At 47.9% G+C, this 26,418-nt stretch overlaps 1 protein-coding gene across 2 annotated transcripts; it reads right to left on the bottom strand.

Moving 5' to 3' along the window:
* Positions 1–1,608: 1,608 nt before the first annotated feature.
* LOC105474853 (zinc finger protein 786) lies at positions 1,609–22,437 on the bottom strand. Of its 2 annotated transcripts, none has more exons than XM_011729675.2 (4): positions 11,933–12,059; positions 9,355–9,478; positions 6,296–6,448; positions 1,609–4,139 (listed from the first exon to the last, which is right to left on the bottom strand). In XM_011729675.2, exons 2-4 carry the CDS (start codon positions 9,383–9,385, stop codon positions 2,092–2,094), a joined length of 2,232 nt encoding a protein of 743 aa, XP_011727977.2. In that variant the 5' UTR covers positions 9,386–9,478; positions 11,933–12,059; the 3' UTR covers positions 1,609–2,091. The 2 variants fall into 2 exon arrangements, with proteins under 2 accessions (XP_011727977.2, XP_011727976.2); XM_011729674.2 differs by lacking the exon at positions 9,355–9,478 and adding an exon at positions 22,275–22,437 and having other exon boundaries at positions 1,613–4,139.
* Between the last annotated feature and the right edge of the window lie 3,981 nt (positions 22,438–26,418).

Below are 26,418 nucleotides of genomic sequence, written 5' to 3'. Positions count from 1 at the left end.
ACTAAAAATACAAAAATTAGTCAGGCGTGGTGGCATGTGATGGCACACACCTGTAGTCCCAGCTACTCGGGAGGTTGAGACAAAAGGATCACTTGAGCTTGGGAGGTGGAGGCTGCAGTGAGTTATGATCATGGCACTGTACTCCAGGCTGGGGGACAGAGACCCTGTCTCTTTCAAAAAAAAAAAAAAAAATGGAATTTATAATTATAAATTATTCCATATCTTTATATATTAATTATATATTCTATATTTTTTTGAGATGGAGTCTTGCTCTGTCGCCCAAGTTGGAGTACAGTGGTGCAATGCCAGCTCACTGCAACCTCCACCTCCAGGGTTCAAGCAATTCTCCTGCCTCAGCCTCCCCAGTAGCTGAGACTACAGGTGCATGCCACCATGCCTGGCTAATTTTTGTGCTTTTTGTTAGAGATGGTGTTTCACCATGTTGGCCAGACTGGTCTTGAACTTCTGACCTCAAGTGATCCTCCTTCCTTGACCTCCCAAAATAATGGGACTATAGGTGTGAGCCACCATGCCAGGCTATATTCTATAAATCCTAAAGAGAATGAAAAAGACTCACCGCCGGGCGCGGTGGCTCAAGCCTATAATCCCAGCACTTTGGGAGGCCGAGACGGGCGGATCATGAGGTCAGGAGATCGAGACCATCCTGGCGAACACGGTGAAACCCCGTCTCTACTAAAAAAATACAAAAAACTAGCTGGGCAAGGTGGTGGGTGCCTGTAGTCCCAGCTACTCAGGAGGCTGAGGCAGGAGAATGGCGTAAACCCGGGAGGCGGAGCTTGCAGTGAGCTGAGATCCGGCCACCGCACTCCAGCCTGGGTGACAGAGCAAGACTCCGTCTCAAAAAAAAAAAGAAGAAAAAAAAAAGAAAAAAAAAAAAGAAAAAGACTTACCAAGCTTCCTTTGGGAGATACTAAATTTGTTTTTTTTTTTTTTTTGAGATGGTGTCATGCTATGTCATCCATGCTGGAGTGCAGTGGCACCGTCATTGCTCACTGCAGCCTCAACCTCTCCGGGCTCAGGCGATCCTCCCACCTAAGCTTCCCGAGTAGCTGGGACTACAGGTGTGTACCACCATGCCTGGCTAATTTTTGTATTTTTAGTATTTTAGTAATTTTTGCCATTCTATAGAATATATCATTAAATGTTTGCCATGTTGCCCAAGCTGGTCTCAAACTCCTTGGCTCGTGATCCTCCTGCCTCGGCCTCCCAAAGTGCTGGGATTACAGGCATGAGCCACTGTGCCTGACCTAAATTTACTTTTATAACAATCACTTTTTAAAATGTCAGAACTTAGGCCGGGGACGGCGGCTCAAGCCTGTAATCCCAGCACTTTGGGAGGCCGAGACGGGCGGATCACAAGGTCAGGAGATCCAGACCATCCTGGCTAACACGGTGAAACCTGTCTCCACTAAAAAACACAAAAAACTAGCCGGGCGAGGTGGCGGGAGCCTGTAGTCCCAGCTACTTGGGAGGCTGAGGCAGGAGAATGGTGTAAACCCGGGAGACGGAGCTTGCAGTGAGCTGAGATCTGGCCACTGCACTCCAGCCTGGGCGACAGAGCCAGACTCTGTCTCAAAAAAAAAATAAAAATAAAAATAAAAATATAAAATGTCAGAACTTCTTTGTAATTACACAGATATATTTTTATATAAATACAAAAAGGTAATCACATGCTATCTGGATTTCTGTGTGCACTTTTTCTTAAAAATTTTTTTAGCAATCACATATAACCTCGTAGAAATTCTTTTTGTTTGCAGATGCCGTGCTTTTCATATTATTATGTCCTTGTTTTATAATGCTGTCTTTTCCAATATAGCCGAGATCACGCCACTGCACTCCAGTCTGGGTGACAGAGCAAGACTCCGTCTTGGAAAAAAAAAGAACTATAATTGGTAATGTTTCCGAAGAGAAAATCCTTTGTGGTTCCTCATATTCCTAACTTGTATGACACTCTTGCTCAAAGAAGGACACCTGCTCCTAAAACCCGTCTACCAGCAGGTCTGGCTACTGTTGCGGTGGATTCCCGGGCAATACCACTCCTGCTCAACGCTTTGGATGTCCCACTCTGCCTCAACTCCAGTCGGCCTCTATCATTGCAAACAGTTGGCTGAGCCTTTTCTTAATGTCCAGTTCATTTGGAGCAGGACAGGATTTTGTGTGTACTCTGATGTGCTCTGCAAGCTTAGACTTGTAAATGAAGCCCTTCCCACAGTCGCCACAGGCAAAGGGCCTCTCGGGCCTGTGGATGCGCTGGTGCCTCAGCATGTGTCCCCTTTCCCGGAAGTTCTTGCCACAGTCAGGGCAGTGGAAAGGCCTCTCCCCTGTGTGCAGGCCCTGATGGCTGAGCAACTGCGCCTTCAGGCGGAAACTCTTGTCACACTTGGGACACTGAAAAGGCTTCTCTCCCGTGTGCGTCCTGATGTGCTCGATGAGCTTCGAGTGTTTCACAAAGCCCTTGCCGCACTCACAGGAGAAAGGCATCTCCCCGCTGTGCAGCAGCTGGTGGGCCTTCATGTCGGCCTTCACTCGATAGCGCTTGTCACACTCCGGACACTGGAAGGGCCTCTCTCCGGTGTGCAGGCGCTGGTGGCTGAGCAGCTGCCCCTTCAGGCGGAAGCTCCTGTTGCACTCTGGGCACTGGAAGGGTCTCTCCCCGCTGTGCACGCGCAAGTGCTCCGTGAGCTTGGACTGTCTGGTGAAGCCCTTACCACACTCCCCACACGAGAACGGCCTCTCCTTGCTGTGCGTGTGCTGGTGGGCCTTCAGGATGCCCTTCAGGCGGAAGCGCTTGTCGCACTCCAGGCACTGGAAAGGCCTCTCCCCGCTGTGCACCCTCAGGTGCTCACGGAGCTTGCACTGGTGGGTGAAGCCTCTGCCACACTCGCTACAGGAGAACGGCCTCTCCCCGCCGTGCCGGAGCCGGTGGGCTCTCAGCATGCTCTCCAGGCGGAAGCTCAGCCCACACTCTGGGCACTGAAAGGGCTTCTCGTCCGTGTGCAGCCGCTGGTGCCGCAGCAGCTGTCCCCTCTGACGGAAGTTCCTGCCACACTTGGCACACCAGAAAGGCTTCTCTCCGCTGTGGACTCGAATGTGCTCCGTGAGTTTACACTGCTTGGCGAAGCCCTTGCCACATTTCCTGCAGGAGAACGGTCTCTCCCCACCGTGCGCGTGCTGGTGGACCTGCAGCAGGCGGCGCAGGCAGAAACGCTTGTTGCAATGGGGACACTGGAAGGGCTTTTCTCCAGTATGCGCCCTGCAGTGGCAGGCGAGGGTGCTCGTAGGGGAGCGCTCCCCACACTCCGAGCAAGAGCAGGGCGCCGGTGCGAGGTGCTGCTGAGCCTCTGTGTCCCCCTGCTGGTGGCCGCTCTCCTCTTGCGCCAGGCGCGAGCCTGCCTTCTCTCCCGAGTGCACACTGCTGGAGGCCCCGCGGCTTTCTCTCCAAGAGGCCGGCCCCTCCCGGCTCTGCGGGCACCGGCGAGCCTGCGTGCTGTCCACCGGGAGGGAGCGCATGCCGCACGGGGTACATTGGGCAGGCTTCTCCCCCTGATGCGGGAGGCGGTGGCTGGGATGGGCCTGCTCATGTCGGAAGCACATTTCACCGTCAGCGCTCTGGAAGGGAACCCTCGCCGCGTGGGCCGCCAGATGGCTCAGCAGACACAGCTTCCTGCGGAAGCTCTTGGCGCACACGCGACACCGGAAGTGCCTCTGTACCCGAGGGCTGCTCCGCGGCATCTGCGTGTCCGCCCTCTTGTTGAATTTCTCCCAGGCCCTATGTGGTCGGTCCTTTGACTGGCCCCTCTGGTGCATTACTAAATGGTTGTTCGCCCAACAGCTTTCCCCGGAGACAGGATAAGGGTGCTGGGTGCTCTCCCAGGCAGGGACGTCCCGCAAACCAGGAAGATCCAGATTTCTGGGACTTGGGAGTTCTTTTAGGGTAGATTCACTGGGGCCGCGGGCTAGTGGCGGAGGAGTCCTGGCGTTGTGCCTCTGTGGGCTCCTGAGGGTGATGCCTCGGTCAGACCTCAAGGAAACAAAGGATCCAAAGGAACACTGGCTCTCAAGAAGATTTAATTGGAAATGGCTTTTAGTTTTTCTTGAATTCACAGCCTGCTGGCTTCCTGCAGTTGAAAACAAAAATTCAGTCGGTATTCCTGTCTGCAGCACTACTAACGATTCTCACAGTCAAGTGACCCATAAGAGTGCCTTGTGGAGGCCTGGGAACTCAGTTTCTTCCACTGAGCTACCCAACCATGCAGTGTGGTCTGTCTCATGGCCCCAAGTGAGTTTGTTGAGTCTGCTGAAACTAAACTGAAGAGACGTATCTTTGGATAACATTGAAGAAAGGAAAATATAGGTTGCAAATATAGAGTGTAAGCTCTGGAATCGGACTACCTGGTTTTGAATCCTATCTGTCCACTGTGTAACCTTTGTCAAGCTAATCTCTTTTGGCTCCAGCTCCTTTGTAAAAACATGGAAACAAAAGTACATAAGATTACTGTGAGAATTAAATGAGCTAATGTGCATGAGGAGCTTAGCATGGTGCCTGGCACAGGGCATGTACTCTGTAAGTGTTGACTGCTCTCATGACTTCAGGAACGCCAATGTATCCCATTCTGATGTACAGACACACCTGGAGTCCCGAGCTAGAGCCCTAATACCACAGTTGTATGTGATCCTTGAGCCATCCTGTCTCGGGCAGCAAGGCTTGGGCTTATTCCTCCGTCCCTGCTCCCATTTCTGCCAATGTTTCAAGAAGGTTTCTTGGAATAATTAATAGATGGTAGAAGTTAAGTAATTTGTGGGGGAAAACCTTCACTTTCAAAAGAAGCACCTAAAAACTAAAACTATTTGACAAGATTTCTTGAAATGATGCTCCTGTTTGACTTTTTCATTCTGTATTTTAAGAATCCAGAAGTTGGCCGGGCGCGGTGGCTCAAGCCTGTAATCCCAGCACTTTGGGAGGCCGAGACGGGCGGATCACGAAGTCAGGAGATCGAGACCATCCCGGCTAACCCAGTGAAACCCCCTCGCTACTAAAAAATACAAAAACCTAGCCGGGCGGGGTGGCGGTCGCCTGTAGTCCCAGCTACTCGGGAGGCTGAGGCAGGAGAATGGCGTAAACCTGGGAGGCGGAGCTTGCAGTAAGCTGAGATCCAGCCACTGCACTCCAGCCTGGGCGACAGAGCGAGACTCCGTCTCAAAAAAAAAAAAGAAAGAAAAAAAGAATCCAGAAGTCTCTGACTCTTTCATCATGACAAGAAATGAAAGAGAAGAGCTCAGATTGAAGTATTCAAGTAGATAACAGTCTCTAGTTGGGAAGGAAGCCATGTTAGTCACGAAGATCTGGATAACCATGGGCCAGGCATGGTGGCTCATACCTATAATCCCAGCACTTTGGGAGGCTGAGGTGGGAGCACTGCTTGAGGCCAGGACTGCTTGAGGCCAGAAGTTCAAGACTGCAGTGAGCTATGGTCATGCCACTGTGCTCCAGCCTGGGTGACAGAGCAAGATCCTGTGTCTTTAAAAAAAAAAAAAAATCTGGATAACCAGTTTCTGCTGAGTTCTTACTATATAAACTCTCTCTCAATATATATGTATACATATATACGTATACACACATATACATGTATATACACATATATACATATACATATATACACACACGTGTGTGTGTATATATACATTTTTTTTCTGAGACTGAGACGTGCTCTGTCGCCAAGGCTGGAGTGCAGTTGTGTAATCTCAGCTCACTCACTGCAAGCTCTGCCTCCCAGGTTCAAGCAATTCTTCTGCCTCAGCCTCCTGAGTAGCGGGATAACAGGCACCTGCCAGCATGCCCGGCTAATTTTTTTGTATTTTTAGTAGAGAAAGGGTTTCACCATGTTGGCCAGGCTGGTCTGGAACTTCTGACCTCAAGTGATCCGCCTGCCTCGGCCACCCAAAGTGCTGGGATTACAGGCCTGAACCACCACGCCTGGCCTAACACTATATGTATTAACCAATTCAATCCTGTAACATGGGTACTTTCATTTTATAGATCAGGCATTAAACTACCCAAAGGTACAATAATTTGCCCAAGGTCACCAAGAAAAAGCAAGATCCAGACATAGAGACTCCAGAACCCACATTCCTAACTGTTACGCTTTACTGCCTTTATCTAGCAGATAAGAGTCATCAAACTTCAGCTCGCCCAAACAGGATGACAAGATCAGAGAAGGGAAACAAATCTGAACAGGATGTCTTAAGATCGGGGCCCTGATTTCTTAATACTCACCCCAAAACAGCTGTTCCTGAAAACCTGGATCAAAATGCAAATCGCCAGAGGAGCAAATTATGTTTCCTGATTTCTGTGATTCTCTCCAGTTCCTGAAGGGCTCTCCCCCGTGTTCAATCCAGGATATCAGTTCTGGTTTTGGAAGTCCATCATCTGCACAGAGAAGTCAGACAAGGTAGTTTGGCTTCCTGAATTGAAAGCACACTAAGTTTCTAAATTTCTCAACATTCACTCCTGGGACAAAGTATGAGAACAACATGTCCAAAAAAAAACAAAACAAAAACAGGTTTACACAAAGATGAAAAAACTGCCTACACATCCTACAAATGCTTCTGTCCGGGCATGTTAGATCAGGTATGTTGTTTTAATTTTGTCATGGTCCCCACACATTTAGCAATGTTGTATTTTGTCCAAAAACAAAATGGCTAATGCTATATGTATTTTTTTTAATTAATTAATTTTTTTTTTTGAGATGGGGTCTCACTCCAGTTGCCAAGGCTGGAGTGCAGTGGTGCAATCATGGCTCACTGTGGCCTCAGCTTCCTGGGCTCAGGTGATTCTTCACCCTCAGTCTGGGACTACAGGCACACACCACCAGGCCAAGCTAATGTTTGCATTTTTAGTGGAGAGGGGTTTCTCTGCGCTGGTTTCAAATTCCTGTGCTCAAGTAGTCTGCCTGCCTTGGCCTCCCAAAGTGCTGGGATTATAGGCGTGAGCCACTGCGCCCAGCCTTCAATATTCTTTTTTTTTTTTGAGATGGAGTCTGGCTCAGTCGCTCAGGCTGGAGTGCTGTGGCGCGATCTCGGCTCACTGCAAGCTCCACCTCCCGAGTTCACGCCATTCTCCTGTCTCAGCCTGCCGAGTAGCTGGGACTACAAGCGTCCGCTACCACGCCCGACTAATTTTTTAGATTTTTAGTAGAGACGGGGTTTCACCATGTTAGCCAGTATGGTCTGGATCTCCTGACCTCGTGATCCGCCCACCTCGGCCTCCCAAAGTGCTGGGATTACAGGCGTGAGCCACCGTGCCCGGCCTCAATATTCTTAATAGTGATTTAATAAAAGCCAAATCATAGGGTCCAATTTTAAAGCAAGTTGGTTACGGCAAAAACGTGGTCAAAAGGCGTTAAAATAATGCTTTAAGCTATTATTACCATTATTTTAGATACGGTCTCACTCTGTCTCTCAGGCTGGAGTGCAGTGGCCATGACCACAGCTTACTGCAGCCTCAACCTCCTGGGCTCCAGTGATCTGCCCACCTCAGCCTCCTGAGTAGCTGGGACTACAGGCAAGAGCTACCACACTGGCTATTTTATTATTATTATTATTATTGTTAGTTTTTAAAATGCAGTCTCACTATGTTACCCAGGCTAACCTCAAACTCTTGGGCTCAAGTAGCCCTACCCGACCCTGGCATCTCAAAGTGCTGCAAGTATAGGCATGAGCCACCGCATCTGGCCAGTGGTTTAACTTATTAAAAATATTTCTGGCACATGGAGAAGGAGAAAAATATACAAAAACCTGGATGCCATCTAACTTTGTCAAATCCTAGCATGCTGACACACTTCAGGTTTTTTGTTTTTTTGTTTCTGATAGGGTCTCGCTATGTCTCCCAGGCTGAAGTGCAGTGGTGCAGTCACAGCCCACTGCAGCCTCAACCTCCTGGGCTCAAGCAATCCTCCCCCCTCAGCCTCCTGATAGGACTACAGGCGAGAGCCACCGTGTTCAGCTAATTTTTAAATTTTTTGTAGAGACAGGGTCTCCCTAGGTTGTCCAGGCTGATCTCAAACTCCTAAGCCCAAGATATCCTCCTACCTCGGCCTCCCAAAGTGCTGGGATTGTAGGGATGAGCCACCATGCCCAGTTTACTTCAGGTTTTTTAAAGATATGAGACATTATACAGTTTAAGCCCCTGTATATCCCTCTCCAGAGGGAAGCACTACTCTGGATCTGAATCTGGTATATATTATTCCTATGTATGTTCTTATTTTAAAATATATATGTATAAATAAAATATTGCTGGGTTTTTGTTTTGTTGTGTTTTTTTGACAAAGTTTCGCTCTTGTTGCCCAACCTGGAGTGCAATGGTGCGATCTCAGCTCATCGCAATCTCTGCCTCCTGGGTTCAAGTGATTCTCCTGCCTGTCTCCTGAGTAGCTGGGATTACAGGCATGCGCCACCACGCCTGGCTAATTTCTGTATTTTTAGTAGAGATGGGGTTTCTCCATGTTGGTGAGGCTGGTCTCGAACTCCTGACCTCAGGTGATCCAGCTGCCTCAGCCTCCCAAAGTGCTGGGATTACAAGCATAAGCCACCGTGCCCAGCCTATATTGCTGGTTTTAAACTTTACACAGACCAGGCCGGACATGGTGGCTCATGCCTGTAATCCCAGCACTTTGGGAGGCCAAGGCAGGAGGAAGATGAGGTCAGGAGTTCGAGACCAGCCTGGCCAATATGGTGAAACCTTGTCTAATACAAAAGTTAGCCCGGCGTGTTGGTGCGTGCCTGTAGTCCCAGCTACTTGGGAGGCTGAGGCAGGAGACTCGCTAAACCTGGGAGGTGGAGGTTGCGGTGAGCCGAGATTGCGCCATTGCACTCCAGCCTGGGCAACAAAGCGAGACTCCATCTTGAAAAAAAAAAGAAAACTTTACATAGACCATACCACATCGTACTGCAACTTGCTCTTCTCTCCTCAAATTATATTTTTAAAATTTCTCCATTTTGGAACACTTGGCTTCATTTGTTTGATAGTCTTTGATTATATGAATATATCACAGTCTGTCTTTTTCTTCTGCTCCCTGGCATGCCTCTATGAATACACACATAAGCACTGACAGTTCTTGAAGTGAATTGCTGTATCATAGGATAAGTATGTCTTCAACTTTACTGTATGTTACCAAATTGCTCTCCAAAGTGGCTGTGCTGACTGACAATCTCAAGAGAGTAGGAATGTTCACTTTGCTTCACATCTTGACAACACACGATGCTATCAGATGTTTTACTATCTCTGACATAGTACCACATAATAAGTCTTGCTCTCTGATTAAGACAATCAGTCACCTTCCATCTTGTTCCATAAGACTGTCTTCATTATTCTTGTCTTGGTTCTCCCATGTTCTTTAGGATCAGCTTATCAAATTCCACAGAAAGCACTATTGGGATTCTGACTGGACTTGCTTTGAATCTACAGATTGATTTGGGGAGAGAATTGACAAAAGGCAGAAAGATCCATGTGACTGACTATTAGATTAAAAAGATGGGTATTCTCCTAGCCGGCCACAGTGGCTCACGACTGTAATCCCAGAACTTGGGGAGGCCAAGGCAGGTGGATCACTTGACCTCAGGAATTCGAGACCAGCCTGGGCAACATGATGATGATGATGATGGATAATCACAAGGATATGATGAAAGCATGAGAAACAGTTGTGGCCCAACAATGAAACAAATTAAAATGTAGCATAATTTTGTCTTTTTTTTTTTTTTTTTGAGATGGAATCTCACTGTTGCCCAGGTTGGAGTGCAGTGGCGCGATCTCGGCTCACTGTAGCCTCCACCTCCTGGGTTCAAGCAATTCTCCTCCCTCAGCCTCCCAAGTAGCTGGGATTACAGGCATGCACAACCATGCCCAGCTATTTTTTGTATTTCGTTTTTTTTGAGATGGAGTCTCGCTGTGTCACCCAGGCTGGAGTGCAGTGGCGCTATCTCGGCTCACTGCAAGCTCTGCCTCCCAGGTTCACGCCATTCTCCTGCCTCAGCCTCCCAAGTAGCTGGGACTACAGGCGCCTGCCGCCACGCCTGGCTAATTTTTTGCATTTTTAGTAGAGACAGGGTTTCATCATGTTAGCTAGGCTGGTGTCAAACTCCTGACCTCAAGTGATCCACCCACCTCAGTCTTCCAAAGTGCTGGGATTACAGGTGTGAGCCACCACACCCAGCCAAAATGTAGCATAATTTTGAACAACTGATAAGAATGAAAAAAAGAGAATCCATTTGATCTTGATGCTTGGAACATTCTTATTAGGCTGGCACAGGGTTAATGGCATAGAATTATATTTTTGTCACCATAGATTCATTTACTGTAACTGATTCTTGAGTAATAATGAAAATAATGTAATGTTTTCAGTTATATGTTTTAGAAACAATCCATACATACAGCCTGCAAAAGTTAACTATGGTAACAGAACAGAATATAAATACTAGACGCTTCGCAGTATAAAGGGAGTGGTATGGCTGTCATCAACTGGCAGAAGAGATGAAGGGAAGTAATAGAGAACTAATTATCTTTATATAATGAAGGAGTCAAGAGATGAAACTGATGGAATACAATCTAGAATCTTAAACATATTATTTTAAATTATAAAGCTGACCAACAGAGGCTCAAAAACTGGGGAGAAGATAGAAGAGGGATTGTATAAGTGAACTAACACCTAATTTTTCATAGTAATTAATGAATGCTGTCTAAACTCGATAAATCGAGTGTTACTGTACGCATAGATTGGAGGAAGCCACTTTAAAAACTAAAACAAAAATGATTAAAAGTGGTTGCCTTCACGTGGTTAACTGAATGTGGAGATAAGAATGAAACAGGGATCAGGTGTGGTGACATTTTTTTTTGGGGGGGACGGAGTCTCACTCTTTGCCAGGCTGGAGTGCAGTGGCACAATCTCGGCTCACTGCAACCCCCGCCTCCCGGGTTCAAGTGATTCTCCTGCCTCAGCCTCTTAAGTAGCTGGGACTACAGGCACCCACCACTACGCCCAGCTAATTTTTGTATTTCTGGTAGAGACAGGGTTTCACTGTGTTGGCCAGGATGGTCTTGATCTCTTGACCTCGTGATCCACCCGCCTCAGCCTCCCAAAGTCCTGGGATTACAGGCATGAGCCACCACACCCAGCAGAGACAGCTACTCTTAAAACACTTCAGGCCCAGCGCTGTGGTTCACCCTTGTAATCCCAGCACTTTGGGAAGCCAAGGTGGGCAGATCGTGAGGTCAGGAGGTTAAGACCATCCTGGCCAACATGGTGAAACCCCGTCTCTACTAAAAATACAAAGATTAGCCAGGCATGGCAGCACGCACCTGTAGTCCCAGTTACTCAGGAGGCTGAGGCAGGAGAATTGCTTGAACCCAGAAGGCAGAGGTTGCAGTCAGCCAAGATTGCATCATTGCACTCCAGCCTGGGTGACAGAGTGAGACTACATCTCAAAAAAACAAACACTTCATTGTATACCCTTCAAAAATAGCTTTTCTGAAGTATTCAGACCCCACTGTAAAAGTTGTGAGGTAGGGATATCTTAGGTTAAAGATATACAGAACACTTCATAAATATGCGCTAGGTATGCTCCTATTTGGACAATCATGGCATCCTGACAGTAAGTCATGACTAAAGGCCCCTCATAAATAATATTTAGTCACCCGGACCACCTTACATTGCTCAAATATTCTCATGCAACAATGTCTACCCTTGAGTAAGGATTAACAATGTTGACCAAAGTATTAACAATAGATTGCAGGGTAAAAATACCTTTCTGAGTTAATTTCTGAGAAATCTTGCTACCTGAGAAACAGGAGCATCAAGTGACTGTGACCCCTTACACTGTCCAGTTCCATGACCTACCCACAAAGGTGAACAGGTCTTACCTAGAGAGACGAGAGTCTCATAATTGCTTCTCATCACATGCTTGTAAAGCTCCTTCTGCCATGCCTCTAGATCCTGCCATTCTTGCTCCGAGAAATAAATGGCAACATCCTCAAAAGTCAGAGGTAGCTGAAATTGTAGACATAAGACACATGCATTCATGATTGCTTCAAAATAACTCCAGCTCCTTCTCCTTGTTAATTTAAAAGACTTTTGCAGTGGACACATGTTTCTGGTTGTTCAGCAACTTCTTCCTGGAGAACTACTCCTTCCCCTACTCCAATTACATCGTTCTGCTGTTAACCACTACATCCCCCGCTCCACATTTCATTATGCTTGTTCAAAGTATATATACATATGTAGAGTATGGAATTATTTTCTTTACAAAATGGGAACAAATCACTTTGTAACTTCATTCACTTAATACGTCACAGAGCTCTTTCCAGGTCAATAATATATATTGAGGCAAACTCATGTTTTTGGTAAACTCGCACTTACATTTCATGAGTAGATATACCCCACTGATGGGACATATATTGTTTCCATTTCCCTTATAAATTACAGTATTCAGCTGGGCACGGTGGGTCATGCCTGTAATCCCAGCACTTTGGGAGGCCGAGGCAGGCAGATCACGAGGTCAGGAGTTCGAGATCAGCCTGACCAACATGGTGAAAACCCGTCTCTACTAAGAATACAAAAATTAGCCAGGTGTGGTGGCGTGCGCCTGTAATCCCACCTACTCGGGAGGCTGAGGCAGGAGAATTGCTTGAACCTGGGAGGCAGAGGTTGCAGTGAGCAGAGATCACGCCACTGCACTCCAGCCTGGGTGACAGAGCGAGACTCAGTCTCAAAAAAAAAAAAAAAAAAGGCCGGGCGCGGTGGCTCAAGCCTGTAATCCCAGCACTTTGGGAGGCCGAGACGGGCGGATCACGAGGCCAGGAGATCGAGAGACGATCCCGGCTAACACGGTGAAACCCCGTCTCTACTAAAAAAAATACAAAAAAACTAGCCGGGCGAGGTGGCGGGCGCCTGTAGTCCCAGCTACTCGGGAGGCTGAGGCAGGAGCACGGCGTAAACCCGGGAGGCGGAGCTTGCAGTGAGCTGAGATCCGGCCACTGCACTCCAGCCTGGGTGACAGAGCAAGACTCCGTCTCAAAAAAAAAAAAAAAAAAAAAAAAATTACAGTATTCTCATATGCTTCCTATGTATTAGTGCTTTTACTTCTGCAGGATAAAATCTAAAAAGGAGAACTATTAAATCAAAGAGGATACACATCTTCAGTTTTAATAGATAACATCAGATTGCCTTGCAAAAAGAATCCAGCACATTTACCCTTGCTATTAACATGAGACTTCTTGTTTCTTTACACCTTTGCCAGCACAAGATGTTCTCAAACCTTATTTTTTGCCAATGTGGGGTGGCAAATTGTATTTCAGTATTTTAATTTACATTAATTTGTAAGGCTGGAAGTCCTAGCCAGAGCAGTCAGGCAAGAGAAAGAAATCAAGGGCATCCAAATTGGAAAGCTATCTCTGTTTGCCAATGATATGATCCTCTACCTAGAAAACCCTAGACTCCTCCAAAAGACCCCTAGATTTGACAAATGAATTCAGCAAAGTCTCAGGTAACAAAATTAATGTATATAAATCAGTAGCACTGCTATACACCAACAGCGACCAAGCTGAGAAATCAAGAACTCAGTACCTTTTACAATGGCTGAAAAAAACAATAAAATGCCTAGGCATACACTTGATATGGTTTGGCTGTGTCCCCACCCAAATCTGTTGAATTGTAATCCCCAGGGTTGGAGGAGGGGCCTGGTGGGAGGTGACCTTATCATGGGGGCGGACTTCCCTTGCTGTTCTCATGATAGTGAGTTTTCACCAGATCTGGTTGTTTAAAAGTGTGTAGCACTTCCCCCTTCGCTGCCTCTCTCCTGCTCCAGCCATGAGAAGACCGTATGATTGTAAGTCTTCTGAGGCCTCCCCAGAAGCAGAAGACTAAGAGTTACCAGCAATTGGTTTTGAATTTTATTGCTTTTCTAAAAACTGCATTAGAAAAAATGCAATGTATGCAAATGTTTAGTATTGTTTAATATTTGTGTTTATTATGGTTGACGGGATAAATGGATACTTCCTGAGGCTCACAACTAGGAGTACGTAAATTATATATTTGTTAGTTTAAAACACTCTAATTACATAAGCATACATTCCACCTTTTATTGAACTACCATTGTTAATGCCATATATCCTTATTTTCTATGGGTATTAAAGTGTATCTTGTTTCAACTTTATTTTTTTTTTTATTTTTTGAGACGGCATCTCTCTCTGTTGCCAGGCTGGAGTGCAGTGGCGTGATCTTAGCTCACTGCATCCTCCACTTCCCAGATTCAAGCAATTCTCCTGCCTCAGCTTCCTGCGTAGCTGGGACTACGTGTGCACCACCACACCTGGCTAATTTTTTTGCATTTTTAGTAGAGACGGGGTTTCACCATGTTGGTCAGGCTGGTCTCCAACTCCTGACCTCAAGTGATCCACCGACCCTGGCCTCCCAAAGTGCTGGGATTACAGGCATGAGCCACCGTGCTCAGCCTATTCATCTTTTATTTTTATTTATTTTGAGATGGACTCTCACTGTGTTGCCTAGGCTGGAGTGCAGTGGTATGATCTCAGCTCACTGCAACCTCCACCACCCTGGTTCAAGCGATTCCCCTGCCTCAGCCTCCGGAGTAGCTGTGATTACAGGCACATGCCACCACACCGGGCTAATTTTTTTGTATTTTTAGTAGAGACGGGGTTTCACCATGTTGGCCAGGCTGGTCTCGAGCTCCTACCTCAGGCAATCTGCCCACCTCAGACTACCAAAGCACTGGGATTACAGGCGTCAGCCACCACGCCCAGCCAGTCTAGTCATATTTTTTTTTTTTTTTTTGAGACGGAGTTTTGCTGTTTTGCCCAGGCTGGAGTGAAGTGGCACGATCTCGGCTCACTGCAACCTCTGCTCCCCGGGGTTCACGCGGCTCTCCTGCCTCAGCCTCCTGAGTAGCTGGGATTATAGGTGCCAGCCACCAAGCCCAGCTAATTTTTTCATCTTTAGTAGAGACGGGGTTTCGCCACATTAGCCAGGCTGGTCTCGAAATTCTGACCTCAGGTGATCCACCCACCTTGGCCTCCCAGTGCTAGGATTTACAGGCATGATCCACTGCGCCTGGCCAAAGTTTTTTTTTTTTTTTTTTTTTTTTTTTTTTTAAATTTTAGTTTCAGGCCTATATGTGCAGGTTTGCTATATAGGTAAATTGCGTGTTGTGAGGGTTTGGTGTGCAGACTGTTTCATCACTCAGGTAATAAGCATAATACCCAGTAAGTAATTTTTCAGTCCTCATTCTCCTCCCACCCTCCACCTTCAAGTAGGCCCCAGTGTCTGTTATTCCCTGCTTTGTATCCATATATACTCAGTGTTCAGCTCACCCTTATAAGCGAGAACGGCACTTTGTTTTCTACTCCTGTGTTATCTCACTTAAGATAATGGCCTCCAGGCCGGGCGCGGTGGCTCAAGCCTGTAATCCCAGCACTTTGGGAGGCCGAGACGGGCGGATCACGAGTTCAGGAGATCGAGACCATCCTGGCTAACACGGTGAAACCCCGTCTCTACTAAAATACAAAAAAAGTTAGCCGGGCGAGGTGGCAGGCGCCTGTACTCCCAGCTACTCGGGAGGCTGAGGCAGGAGAATGGCGTGAACCCGGGAGGCGGGGCTTGCAGTGAGCTGAGATCCGGCCACTGCACTCCAGCCTGGGCAACAGAGCTAGACTCCGTCTCAAAAAAAAAAAAAAGATAATGGCCTCCAGCTCCATCTATCTTTCTGCAAAAGATATGATTTTCTCTTATGGCTGCATAGTATTCCATGGTGTATATGTACATTTTCTTTATCCAGTCTGCCATTGATGGGCATTTAGGTTGATTCCACATCTTTGCTATTGTGAATAGTGCTGCAACGAACATATGCAAACATGTGTCTTTATGTAAAACAATTTATATTCCTTTGGGTATATATTCAATAATGGGATTGCAGGGTCAAATGGTAATTTTGGCTGGGCGCGGTGGCTCACGCCTGTAATACCAGCACTTTGGGAAGCCGTGGTGGGCAGATCACCTGAGGTCAGGAGTTCGAGACCAGCCTGGCCAACATGGAGAAACCCTGTCTCTACTAAAAGTACAAAAAATTAGCTGGGTATGGTGGCACGTGCTTGTAATCCCAGCTACTCAGGAGGCTAAAGCAGGAGAATCGCTTGAACCCCGGAGGCAGAGGTTGCAGTGAGCCGAGATGGCACCAGCCTGGGCAACAGAGCAAAAGTCCATCTCAAAAAAAAAAACAAAAAAAGGTAATTCTGCTTTCAGTTCTTTGAGAAATCACCAAACTGCTTTCCACAATGGCTGAACTAATTTACATTACCATCAGCAGTGTATAAGTGTTCTCTTTTCTCTGTAACTTTATTTTTTTTACTTTTTAATAGCTACTCTGATACAGTTTTTTTTTTTTTTTGGTTGGTTGTTTTTTGAGACGGAGTCTTGCTCTGTTGCCCAAGCTGGAGTGCAGTGGCACGATCTCGGCTCACCACAACCTCCGCCTCCCGGGTTCACGCCATTCTCCTGTCTCAGCCTCCCAAGTAGCTGGGACTACAGGCGCCACCACCACGCCGGGCTAGTTTTTTGTATTTTTAGTAGAGACAGGGTTTCACTGTGTTAGCCAGGATGGTCTCAATCTCCTGACCTCGTGATCCACCCGCCGCGGCCTCCCAAAGTGCTGGGATTACAGGTATGAGCCAACGTGCCCGGCCCTGATACAGTTTTGATTTGCATTTCTCAAATGATTAGTGATGCTGAGCATTTTTTCATGAGCTTGTTGGCCATGTGTATGTCTTCTTTTGAGAAGTGTCTGTTCACGTCCTTTGCCCATTTTTTAATGCAGTTGTTTTTTGCTTGTAAATTTAAGTTCCCCGTAGATTCTGGATATTAGACCTTTATCAGTTGCATAGTTTGCAAATATCCCATTCTGCAGAGTGTCTGTTTACTCTGCTGATAGCTTCTTTTGCTGTGTAGAAGCTCTTTAGTTTAATTAGGTCCCATTTGTCAATTTTTGTTTTTGTTGCAGTTGCTTTTGGAGTCTTCATCACAAAATCTTTGCCAGGGCCTATGTCCAGAATGCTATTTCCTAGGTTATCTTCCAGGGTTTTTATAGTTTTAGGTTTTACATTTAAGTCTTTAATCCACGTTGAGTTGAGTGTAAGGTGTAAGGAAGGGGTGCAGTGTCAGTCTTTTGCATATGGCTAACCAGTTATCCCAGCACCATTTATTAAATAGCGAGTCTTTTTCCCACTGCTTGTTTTTGTTGACTTTGTAGAAGATGAGACGATCGTAGGTGTGAGATGATCGTAGGTGTGTGGCATTATTTCTGGGCTCTCTATTCTGTTCCATTGGTCTATATGTCTGTTTTCTTACCAGTATCATGCTGTTTTGGTTACTGTAGCCTTGTATAGTTTGAAGTCAGGTAGTGTGGTGATGTCTCCAGCTTTGTTCATTTTGCCTAGGACTCCCTTGGCTGTCTGGGCTCTTTTTTGGTTACATATGAATTTTAAAATAGTTTTTTCAGCCAGACACTGGCTTATACCTATAATCCCAATAATTTGGGAGGCCAAGGTGAATGAATTGCTTGAGCCCAGGAATTTGAGAACAGTCTGGGCCACATAGCTAAACCCCGTCTCTACCAAAACAGTAACAAAATCCACAAAAACTAGCAGGGCATGGCACATGCCTGTAGTCCTAGCTACCTGAGAGGCTGAGGTGGGAGAACTGCTTGAGTCCGGGGTTTCTATATTGGCCAGGCTGGTCTTGAACTCCTGACCTCATGATTTGCCCGTCTTGGCCTCCCGAAGCGGGATTACAGGCGTGAGCCACCACTCACAGCAACGTAGTTTTTTTTCTAATTGTCATTACTAGTTAGATAGGAATAGCAATGAATCTGGAAACTGCTTTGAGTAGTATGGTCATTTTAACAATATTGATTCTTCCTATCCATGAGCATTAAATGTTTTTCCCTCTGTGTTATCTCTGATCTCTTTGAGTAGTATTTTGTCATTCTTGTTGTAAAGATCTTTCACCTCCTTGGTTAGCTGTATTCCTAGGCATTTTTGACTAGATGTGAATGGGACTGTATTCTTGATTTGGCTTTTAGCTTGGATGTTGTTGGTGTATAGGAATGCTACTGATTTTTGTACACAGATGTTTGTATTCTCAGACTCTGCTGAAGTTGTTTATCAGATCAAGGAGCATTTGGGCACGCTATGGGGTTTTCTACATATAGAATCATACAGTCTGCAAACAGGGATAGCTTGACTTCTTCTATTTCTGTTTTGGTGACTTTTATTTCTTTCTCTTGCTGGACTGCTCTGGGTAGGACCTCCCATCTTTTTGTTATATTCATTATGAAATTTAGAGTTTCATAATGACAGACTCCGTCTCAAAAAAAAAAAAGAAATTTAGAGTTGAGTTTTAAAAATTCTAATGACTCCTTTAAATTTGTCTTAGTCTGTTTAGTATTGCTGTAAAGGAACACCAAGGTGGGGTAATTTTTTTTTTTTTTTTGAGACAGAGTCTCACTCTGTTGCCCAGGCTGGAGTGCAGTGGCGCAATCTCGGTTCACTGCAAGCTCCACCTCCCAGATTCACGCCATTCTCCTGCCTCAGCCTCCAGAGTAGCTGGGACTACAGGCGCCCGCCACCTCGCCCGGCTAATTTTTTGTATTTTTAGTAGAGATGGGGTTTCACCTTGTTAGCCAGGATGGTCTTCATCTGCTGACCTCGTGATCCACCTGCCTCAGCCTCCCAAAGTGCTGGGATTACAGGTGTGAGCCACCGCGCCCGGCCAGGTGGGGTAATTTTTAAAGACAAGAGGTTTATTTGGTTCACAGTTCTGCAGGCTGTATAAGAAGCCCAGCACCAGCATCTGCTTCTGGTGAAGGCCTCAGACAGCTTATGTTCATGGTGGAAGGTGAAGGGGGCTGGGCACCGTGGTTCACACCTGTAATCCCAGCACTTTGGGAGGCCAAGGTAGGGCAGACCACCTGAGGTCAGAAGTTCAAGACCAGCTTTGCCAATATGGTTAAACCCTGTCTCTACCAAAAATACAAAAATTAGCTGGGCGTGGTGGCAGGGGCCTGTAATCCCGGCTACTTGGGAGGCTGAGGCAGGAGAATTGCTTGAACCCAGGAGGCAGAGGTTGCAGTGAGCCGACATCATACCATTGCACTCCAGCGTGGGTGACAGACCCAGACTCCATCTCACACAAAAAAAAGGTGAGCTGGCATGTGCAGAGATCACATGGCAAGGGCAAGAAGAAGCAAGACAGAAAGGGGGATGTGTTGGGCTCTTTTTAACCAGCTCCCTCAGGAACTAATAGAGGACAGCACCAAGACAATTCATGAGGGATCCACCCCCCATGACCTAAACACCTCCCATTAGAGCCCACTTCCAACACTGCAGATCCAATTTTTTTTTTTTTTTTTTTTTTTTTCCGAGATGCAGTCTTGCTCCATCACCCAGGCTGAAGTACAGTGGCGCAATCTCAGCTCACTGCAACCTCCACCTCCCAGGTCCAAGCAATTCTGTCTTGGCCTCCCGAGTAGATGGCGCCTGCTACCATGCTCGGCTAATTTTTGTATTTTTAGTAGAGACGGGGTTTCACCTTGTTGGTCAGGCTGATTTTGAACTCCTGACCTCAGGTGATCCACCTGTCTCAGCCTCCCAAAGTGCTGGGATTACAGGCGTGAGCCACTGTGCCCAGCTGCAAGTCCAATTTTGACATGAGGTTTAGGGACAAATATCCAAACTGCAGATGTAGCAACATTTAAATCAGAAATTCATTATTTTAAGTTTAAGGAAATATAGTCATTTCTGCTATAATGCTTGTTTTGAAACGTGAATTTATTCCAACATGATTGATATATTAGGAGACAATATATTACAAAATATTTGTAATATATATTTGCACATAAGCATTGCTTATTCTGTCTATAAGAAACACTAGATTAGTGGTTCTCAATCAGAACAATTTTGTCCCCTGGAGACATTTTTTATTGTTATAATATGGGGAAGCGGGGCGGCCTACTGGCATCTAGTGCGCAGCAGCCAAGAATAGTGATAAACAACCTACGATGTGCAGGAAAGCCCGCAAAACAGAAAATTATCCAGCACAGGATGTTAGTAGAGGCAAGGGTGAGAAACTGTACTATGTGAACAAACAGAACTAAGCTGCATAGACATACACAAAATGCACACGTGCAACACACTTCAAACATCAGATTACCCTGTGTTATAACCCCTACCTATTCACCTCTGGGGTCACAACTTTCTTTTTTTTTTTTTTTTTTTTGAGACGGAGTCTCGCTCTGTCGCCCAGGCTGGAGTGCAGTGGCCGGATCTCAGCTCACTGCAAGCTCCGCCTCCCGGGTTCACGCCATTCTCCTGCCTCAGCCTCCCGAGTAGCTGGGACTACAGGCGCCCGCCACTTCGCCCGGCTAGTTTTTTGTATTTTTTAGTAGAGACGGGGTTTCACCGTGTTAGCCAGGATGGTCTCGATCTCCTGACCTCGTGATTCGCCCGTCTCGGCCTCCCAAAGTGCTGGGATTACAGGCTTGAGCCACCGCGCCCGGCCAACAACTTTCCATCTCATTTCAGATAACCTTCCTTTCACCACTTCACAATAGCTCACAAACTGCAATCCTTGCTATGTCTACTTCCACTAGCACATTTCAGGTAGTTCTTTTAGGGTTTTTTTTTTTTGTTTTTTTTTTTTCTGAAACAAGGTCTCACTCTGTTGCCCAGGCCAGAGTGCAGTGGTGCCAACACAGCTTACCATAGCTTTGATCTCCTGGGTTCAAGTGATTCTCTTGCCTTAGCCTCCCGAGTAGCTGGGACCACGGGGATATGCCACCACACCTGGCTAATTTTTTTTAGAGAGGGGTCTCACCATGTCGCCCAGGCTTTTTTTTGTCTTTCTTGCTTTTGCGACCGAGTCTCGCTCTGTCACCCAGGCTGGACTGCAGTGGCGCCATCTCTGCCCACTGCAAGCTCTGCCTCCCGGGTTGAAGCAATTCTCTCACCTCAGCCTCCTGAGGAGCTGGGATTACAGGCGCCTGCCACCACACTCAGCTAATTTTTGTATTTTTTAGTAAAGACGGGTTTTCGCCGAATTGGCCAGGCTGGTCTTGAACTCCTGACCTCAAGTGATCTGCCCACCTTGGCCTCTCAAAGTGCTGGGATTACAGGTGTGAGCCACCGTGCCTGGCCTGAATGTCGCAAGTTTTAAAATCCATTCTTTTATTCATTAATCATTTTCTTTTCAGGTCTGTGATTTGGCTATTTATATCCTTTCCCCAAATATATAGATAGGTATGTATTTTTGGAGACAGAGTTTCGCTCTTGCTGCCCAGGCTGGAGTGCAATGGCACAATCTCGGCTCACTGCAACCTCCGTCTCCCGGGTTCAAACAATTCTCCTGCCTGAGCCTCCCGAGTAGCTGGGGTTACAGGCACCCGCCATCATGCCCAGCTAGTTTTTTTTATTTTTAGTAGAGATGGGCTTTCACCATGTTGGCCAGGCTGGTCTCGAACTCCTGATCTTAGGTGATCCACCTGCCTCGGCCTCCCAAAGTGGTGGGATTACAGGCGTGAGCCACGGCGCCCGGTCTAATTCATTTAATAATCAGCAAAAATCCTCAACAGAAAAGTTTACAAGATAAAATACCCTCTAAACCTCGATTTTAAGAAACCACTAACTTCATCTTTTGTATCCTCTACTCCTCCCAACGTATCATCTTATACTCAACACAAACCACGCTAGAATATAAATTCTGACACTGAAGCCCCCGCCAAACACCATTTCAACCATTCGGAATCTTAAATCTTTTGGAACAGTTGTTCTGATTTCTGTGACTATGGTGTGAAACTGGTTGACCTGTAACATCCACCTCTGGCCCCAAACCTTTCTATCCTTTCCGCCGTCCGCTCCCCGCCCGCCAGGCATCCTCGCCCAGGCTCCGCCCCGCTCCTAGGTCGGTCTGGGTCCACGCCTGGCTTTGTCCAGGTGTTTAGCTACGGACAAGCCGCAGGAGCAGAGGCCATCAGCTCACCGGAGGGCCCTGAATCTACACCCCCAGCCGAAGCGGCCTGCAGACTCCGTCCAACCCGTGCACCGCGGGCACCCACGGCGACCCTAGGACGCGGGGTAGCCCGGAACCCAAGGACCCACCACGACCCCAAAACCGGGCGTCCATGCAGGCCAGCCTGCTTACCCGAGGCGGCTCCGCCATGGCCCCTGCCGTCCCGCCCCGCCCTGGCAACGCCGACCGTCTCCTACGGCTCCGCGGGAACCGGCCCTGCAGCGCACGGACTCCCCTCCGCTCCGCCCCAACCCGACTCCCAGGCATAACTCGGGTGGCAGCCAAACGCAGCGCCGGTCGGGCGCAGTGCATGCTGGGATCCGGCGCCTGGCCGCGGCTGACGCTCCGCCCCACAGCGCCCCCTGCGGGCGTGAGAAGCGGCGCCGCCCGAGGGTCGGTCCTCAGAGGAGGGACCCAGGGGCCTGGGCGCCCTCAGTGCAGGCCGCAGCACGCCGGTCTTTGAGGGATCCTGGGACTCCCGGGATCTGGGGAGGGAGGCGGTCAGAGACAAGCTGAGGAGCTGACCGGAGTGGAAACGGAGGGACAGGTGGACATGGAGAGATCAGGCACAGGGACAGGGAGACGCGCTCCACAGAAACCCAGACTTGGCCGGGCGCGGTGGCTCACGCCTGTAATCCCAGCACTTTGGGAGGCCGAGGCGGGCGGATCACAAGGTCAGGAGATCGAGACCACGGTGAAACCCCGTCTCTACTAAAAATACAAAAAAAATTAGCCGGGCGCGGTTGTGGGCGCCCGTAGTCCCAGCTACTCGGGAGGCTGAGGCAGGAGAATGGCGTAAACCCGGGAGGCGGAGCTTGCAGTGAGCCGAGATCGCGCCACTGCACTCCAGCCTGGGCGACAGAGCGAGACTCCGTCTCAAAAAAAAAAAAAGAAACAAAAAAGAAACCCAGACTGAGAGGCAGCGAGAGGGGAGTGTCCGGTGCGGTTCCTCCCAAAGCCGCCCCCGAGTCAGGCTTTGTCTGTGAGGGGGTCCCGGGAATCCAGCGAGGCTGGAAAGTGGGTGGGGGACGCGCGGTGGCCCGGGGCGTCCATCCCGTCGGGGACGCGGAGGCCGTCGGGGCCCCGTGCTTGTCCCGTGGGGGACGCAGAGGGAGGTCCGCCCACCAGGTCCGGTCCCCGTGGGTCTACAGCCCTTCTGGGCTCCCCGGACGGCCACGCTACTTCCTTGGCAGAGAACGGCCTTGGGCAGAGACCCCGTGCGGAAGCCACCCCGGCCTCAGGGCGGCCTGCAGGGACTCAGGGTGGTCCAAGGATGCGGCCGGGCACCCCAGGCCGGGCGGGAGACAGAGACAGAGCGGGAGAAGACGAAGGAGGCCATGACACAGGGCGTGAGAAACACGAGAACGTAAGAGCAGTGGAGGGATGTGAAGACGCAGAAGGGGAAACCAGGGAGAGACAGAAAAGAGAGAGCGCGAGGAAGAGGGTGGCGATTGTCCCCAGAAAATAAGCCTCGCATTCTCTCCTAGTCATGTCTTAGGTGTCAGGCTAAAGTAGCAAAGGAAAAGTATGCAGTTGGGAGAGGATGTCCATAAGAAATAAAATAGTCCCTGCATAGGCTGAGGAGCATGTGCCTATCTGTATTTGTCCCGGAATTAATTGTGAAATGTACATGTACATTACTATTTAATGTTTTTTATTTTTCCAAATGTTACACAGTACAATTTTTTTTTTCTTTTCTTTTTTTTTTTTTTTTTGAGACAGAGTCTTGCTCTGTTGCCCAGGCTGGGGTGCAGTGGCCGGATCTCAGCTCACTGCAAGCTCCGCCTCCCGGGTTTAGACCATTCTCCTGCCTCAGCCTCCCGAGTAGCTGGGACTACAGGCGCCTGCCACCTCGCCCGGCTAGTTTTTTGTATTTTTTTAGTAGAGACGGGGTTTCACCGTGTTAGCCAGGATGGTCTCGATCTCCTGACCTCGTGATCCGCCCGTCTCGGCCTCCCAAAGAGCTGGGATTACAGGCTTGAGCCACCGCGCCCGGCCTTTTTTTCTTTTTGAGACAGAGTCTCGCTCTGTCACCCAGGCTGGAGTGTCGAGGTGCAATCTTGGCTCACTGCAACCTCCACCTCCCGGATTCAAGCAATTCTCCTGCCTCAGCCTCCGGAGTAGCTGGAATTACAGGTGCACGCCACCACGCCCGGCTAATTTTTTATTTTTAGTAGAGACGGGGTTTCACCATGTTGAACAGGCTGGTCTCAAACTCCTGACCATGTGATCCACCTGCCTCGGCCTCCCAAAGTTCTGGGATTACAGGCATGAGCCACTGCGCCAGGCCTTTTCTTTCTTTCTTTCTTTCTTTTTTTTTTTTTGAGACGGAGTCTTGCTCTGTCACCAGGCTGGAGTGCAGTGGCAGGATGTTGGTTCACTGCAACCTCCTCCTCCCGGGTTCCAGCGATTCTCCTGCCTCAGCCTCGCAAGTAGCTGGGACTACAGGTGCTCGCCACCATGCCCAGCTAATTTTTTGTATTTTAGTAGAGACAGGGTTTCACCGTGTTGGTCAGGCTGGTCTCAAAATCCCAGCCTCCGGTGATCCGCCCGCCTCGGCCTCCCAAAGTGTATACAGTACAATTTTTTAAATGCATACTGCTATGATTTTTGTTTTGTTTTGTTTTGTTTTTTTGAGACGAAGTCTCGCTCTTGTTGCCCAGGCTGGAGTGCAGTGGCGCAATCCTGGCTCACTGCAACCTGCGTCTCCTGGGTTCAAGCAATCCTCCTGCTTCAGCCTCCCGAGTAGCTGAGATTACAGGCGCTGGCCACCACGCCTGGCTAATTTTTTGTATTTTTAGTAGACACAGGGTTTAACCGTGGTAGCCAGGATGGTTTTGATATCCTGACCTGGTGATCTGCCCGCCTCGGCCTCCCAAAGTGCTGGGATTACAGGCATGAGCCACCGCGCCCAGCTATGAACTTTTAACTATTAACTTTTTAAATAAATTTAAGTTATATAGAAGTATAGCTTCTATACTACTACATAGAACTCCAAATTTTAGCATATGTATAAACATGTAATGGACATCATAATCAGGCTGTTGTAGAACCCCAAAATCAGGCTTGTGTACCTCATGGGCAGATGAGGCCAAACACTGAGACACCGGTGCGTGGAGATGGAGAAAGGTTTAACAGATTTGGCCAAAGAGAGAAGGCAGCAGAGCAAATCTCTAAAATCTGTCTTAACAAAAAGAAGCATGGAGTTTTTATGAGGCTAGAGAGTAAGGGAGGGGGAGTTTCAGGGAACCAAGGGGGAAAGTCTGTGTTTCTTCAGTCTCTGATAACACCTTGAGCAATCAGGCTTCTGGGCATCAGGGGCTGGACTCAACGACCCTGAAGGTATTAATTCCCCCTGCAACAGTTTTTCATGACCCTGAAGTTATCTCCTCCTCATTGACAATGAAACAGTACATCAGCAGTATGTAATTACAGTGTGAGAACAAGGAATACTGGGCAAAAAGCAAGTGGTTAAAACATGCAAACAGGTAAAGGCCTGATCAGAATTTTTGTTTATTCAGTCCTTAAGAACTGCAAGATGCTGAACTCTCAAGGGGCCCAGTTACAAGGCTATTGGAAATTTCATCACCCTCTAAAATGCCCTTGGAATAGCCTTTTTTTTTTCTTTTTTAAAAAATTGTTAGTCGAGTGCGGTGGCTCACGCCTGTAATCCCAGCACTTTGGGAGGCTGAGGCAGGCAGATCACCTGAAGTCAGGAGTTCGAGACCAGCCTGGCCAACATGGTGCAACCCTTGTCTCTACTAAAAATACAAAAATTAGCCGGGCGTGGTGGCACGTAACTGTAATCCCAGCTACTCAGGAGGCTGAGGCAGAAGAATCGCTTGAATCCTGGAGGTGGAGATTGCAGTGAGCCGAGATTGCACCCCTGCACTCCAGCCTGGACAACAGAGCAAGACTCCATCTCCAAAAAAAAAAAAAAAAACTAGCCAGGCATAATGGCGGGTGCCTGTAATCCCAACTACTCAGAAGGTTGAGGCAGAAGAATCACTTGAACCTGGGAAGTAGAGGTTGCATTGAGCCAAGATCATGCCATTGCACTCCAGCCTGTGTGACAGAGCAAGACTCTGCCTCAAAAAAAAAAAAAAAAAAGGTATAGAGACAGGGTCTTGCTATGTTGCCCAGGCTGGTCTAAAAATCCTGGCCTCAAGCGATCCTCTACCTGGACCTCTCAAAGTGCTGCGATTACAGGTGACAGCCACCGTGCCCAGCCAGCTTGTAATATCTTTTGATTCACCTCCCTTCCTAGATCTGTAAC

Source organism: Macaca nemestrina, chromosome 4 (assembly GCF_043159975.1).
Source record: "Macaca nemestrina isolate mMacNem1 chromosome 4, mMacNem.hap1, whole genome shotgun sequence".
Lineage (NCBI taxonomy): Eukaryota > Metazoa > Chordata > Mammalia > Primates > Cercopithecidae > Macaca > Macaca nemestrina.
This window is presented reverse-complemented; position numbering and strand designations above follow the sequence as displayed.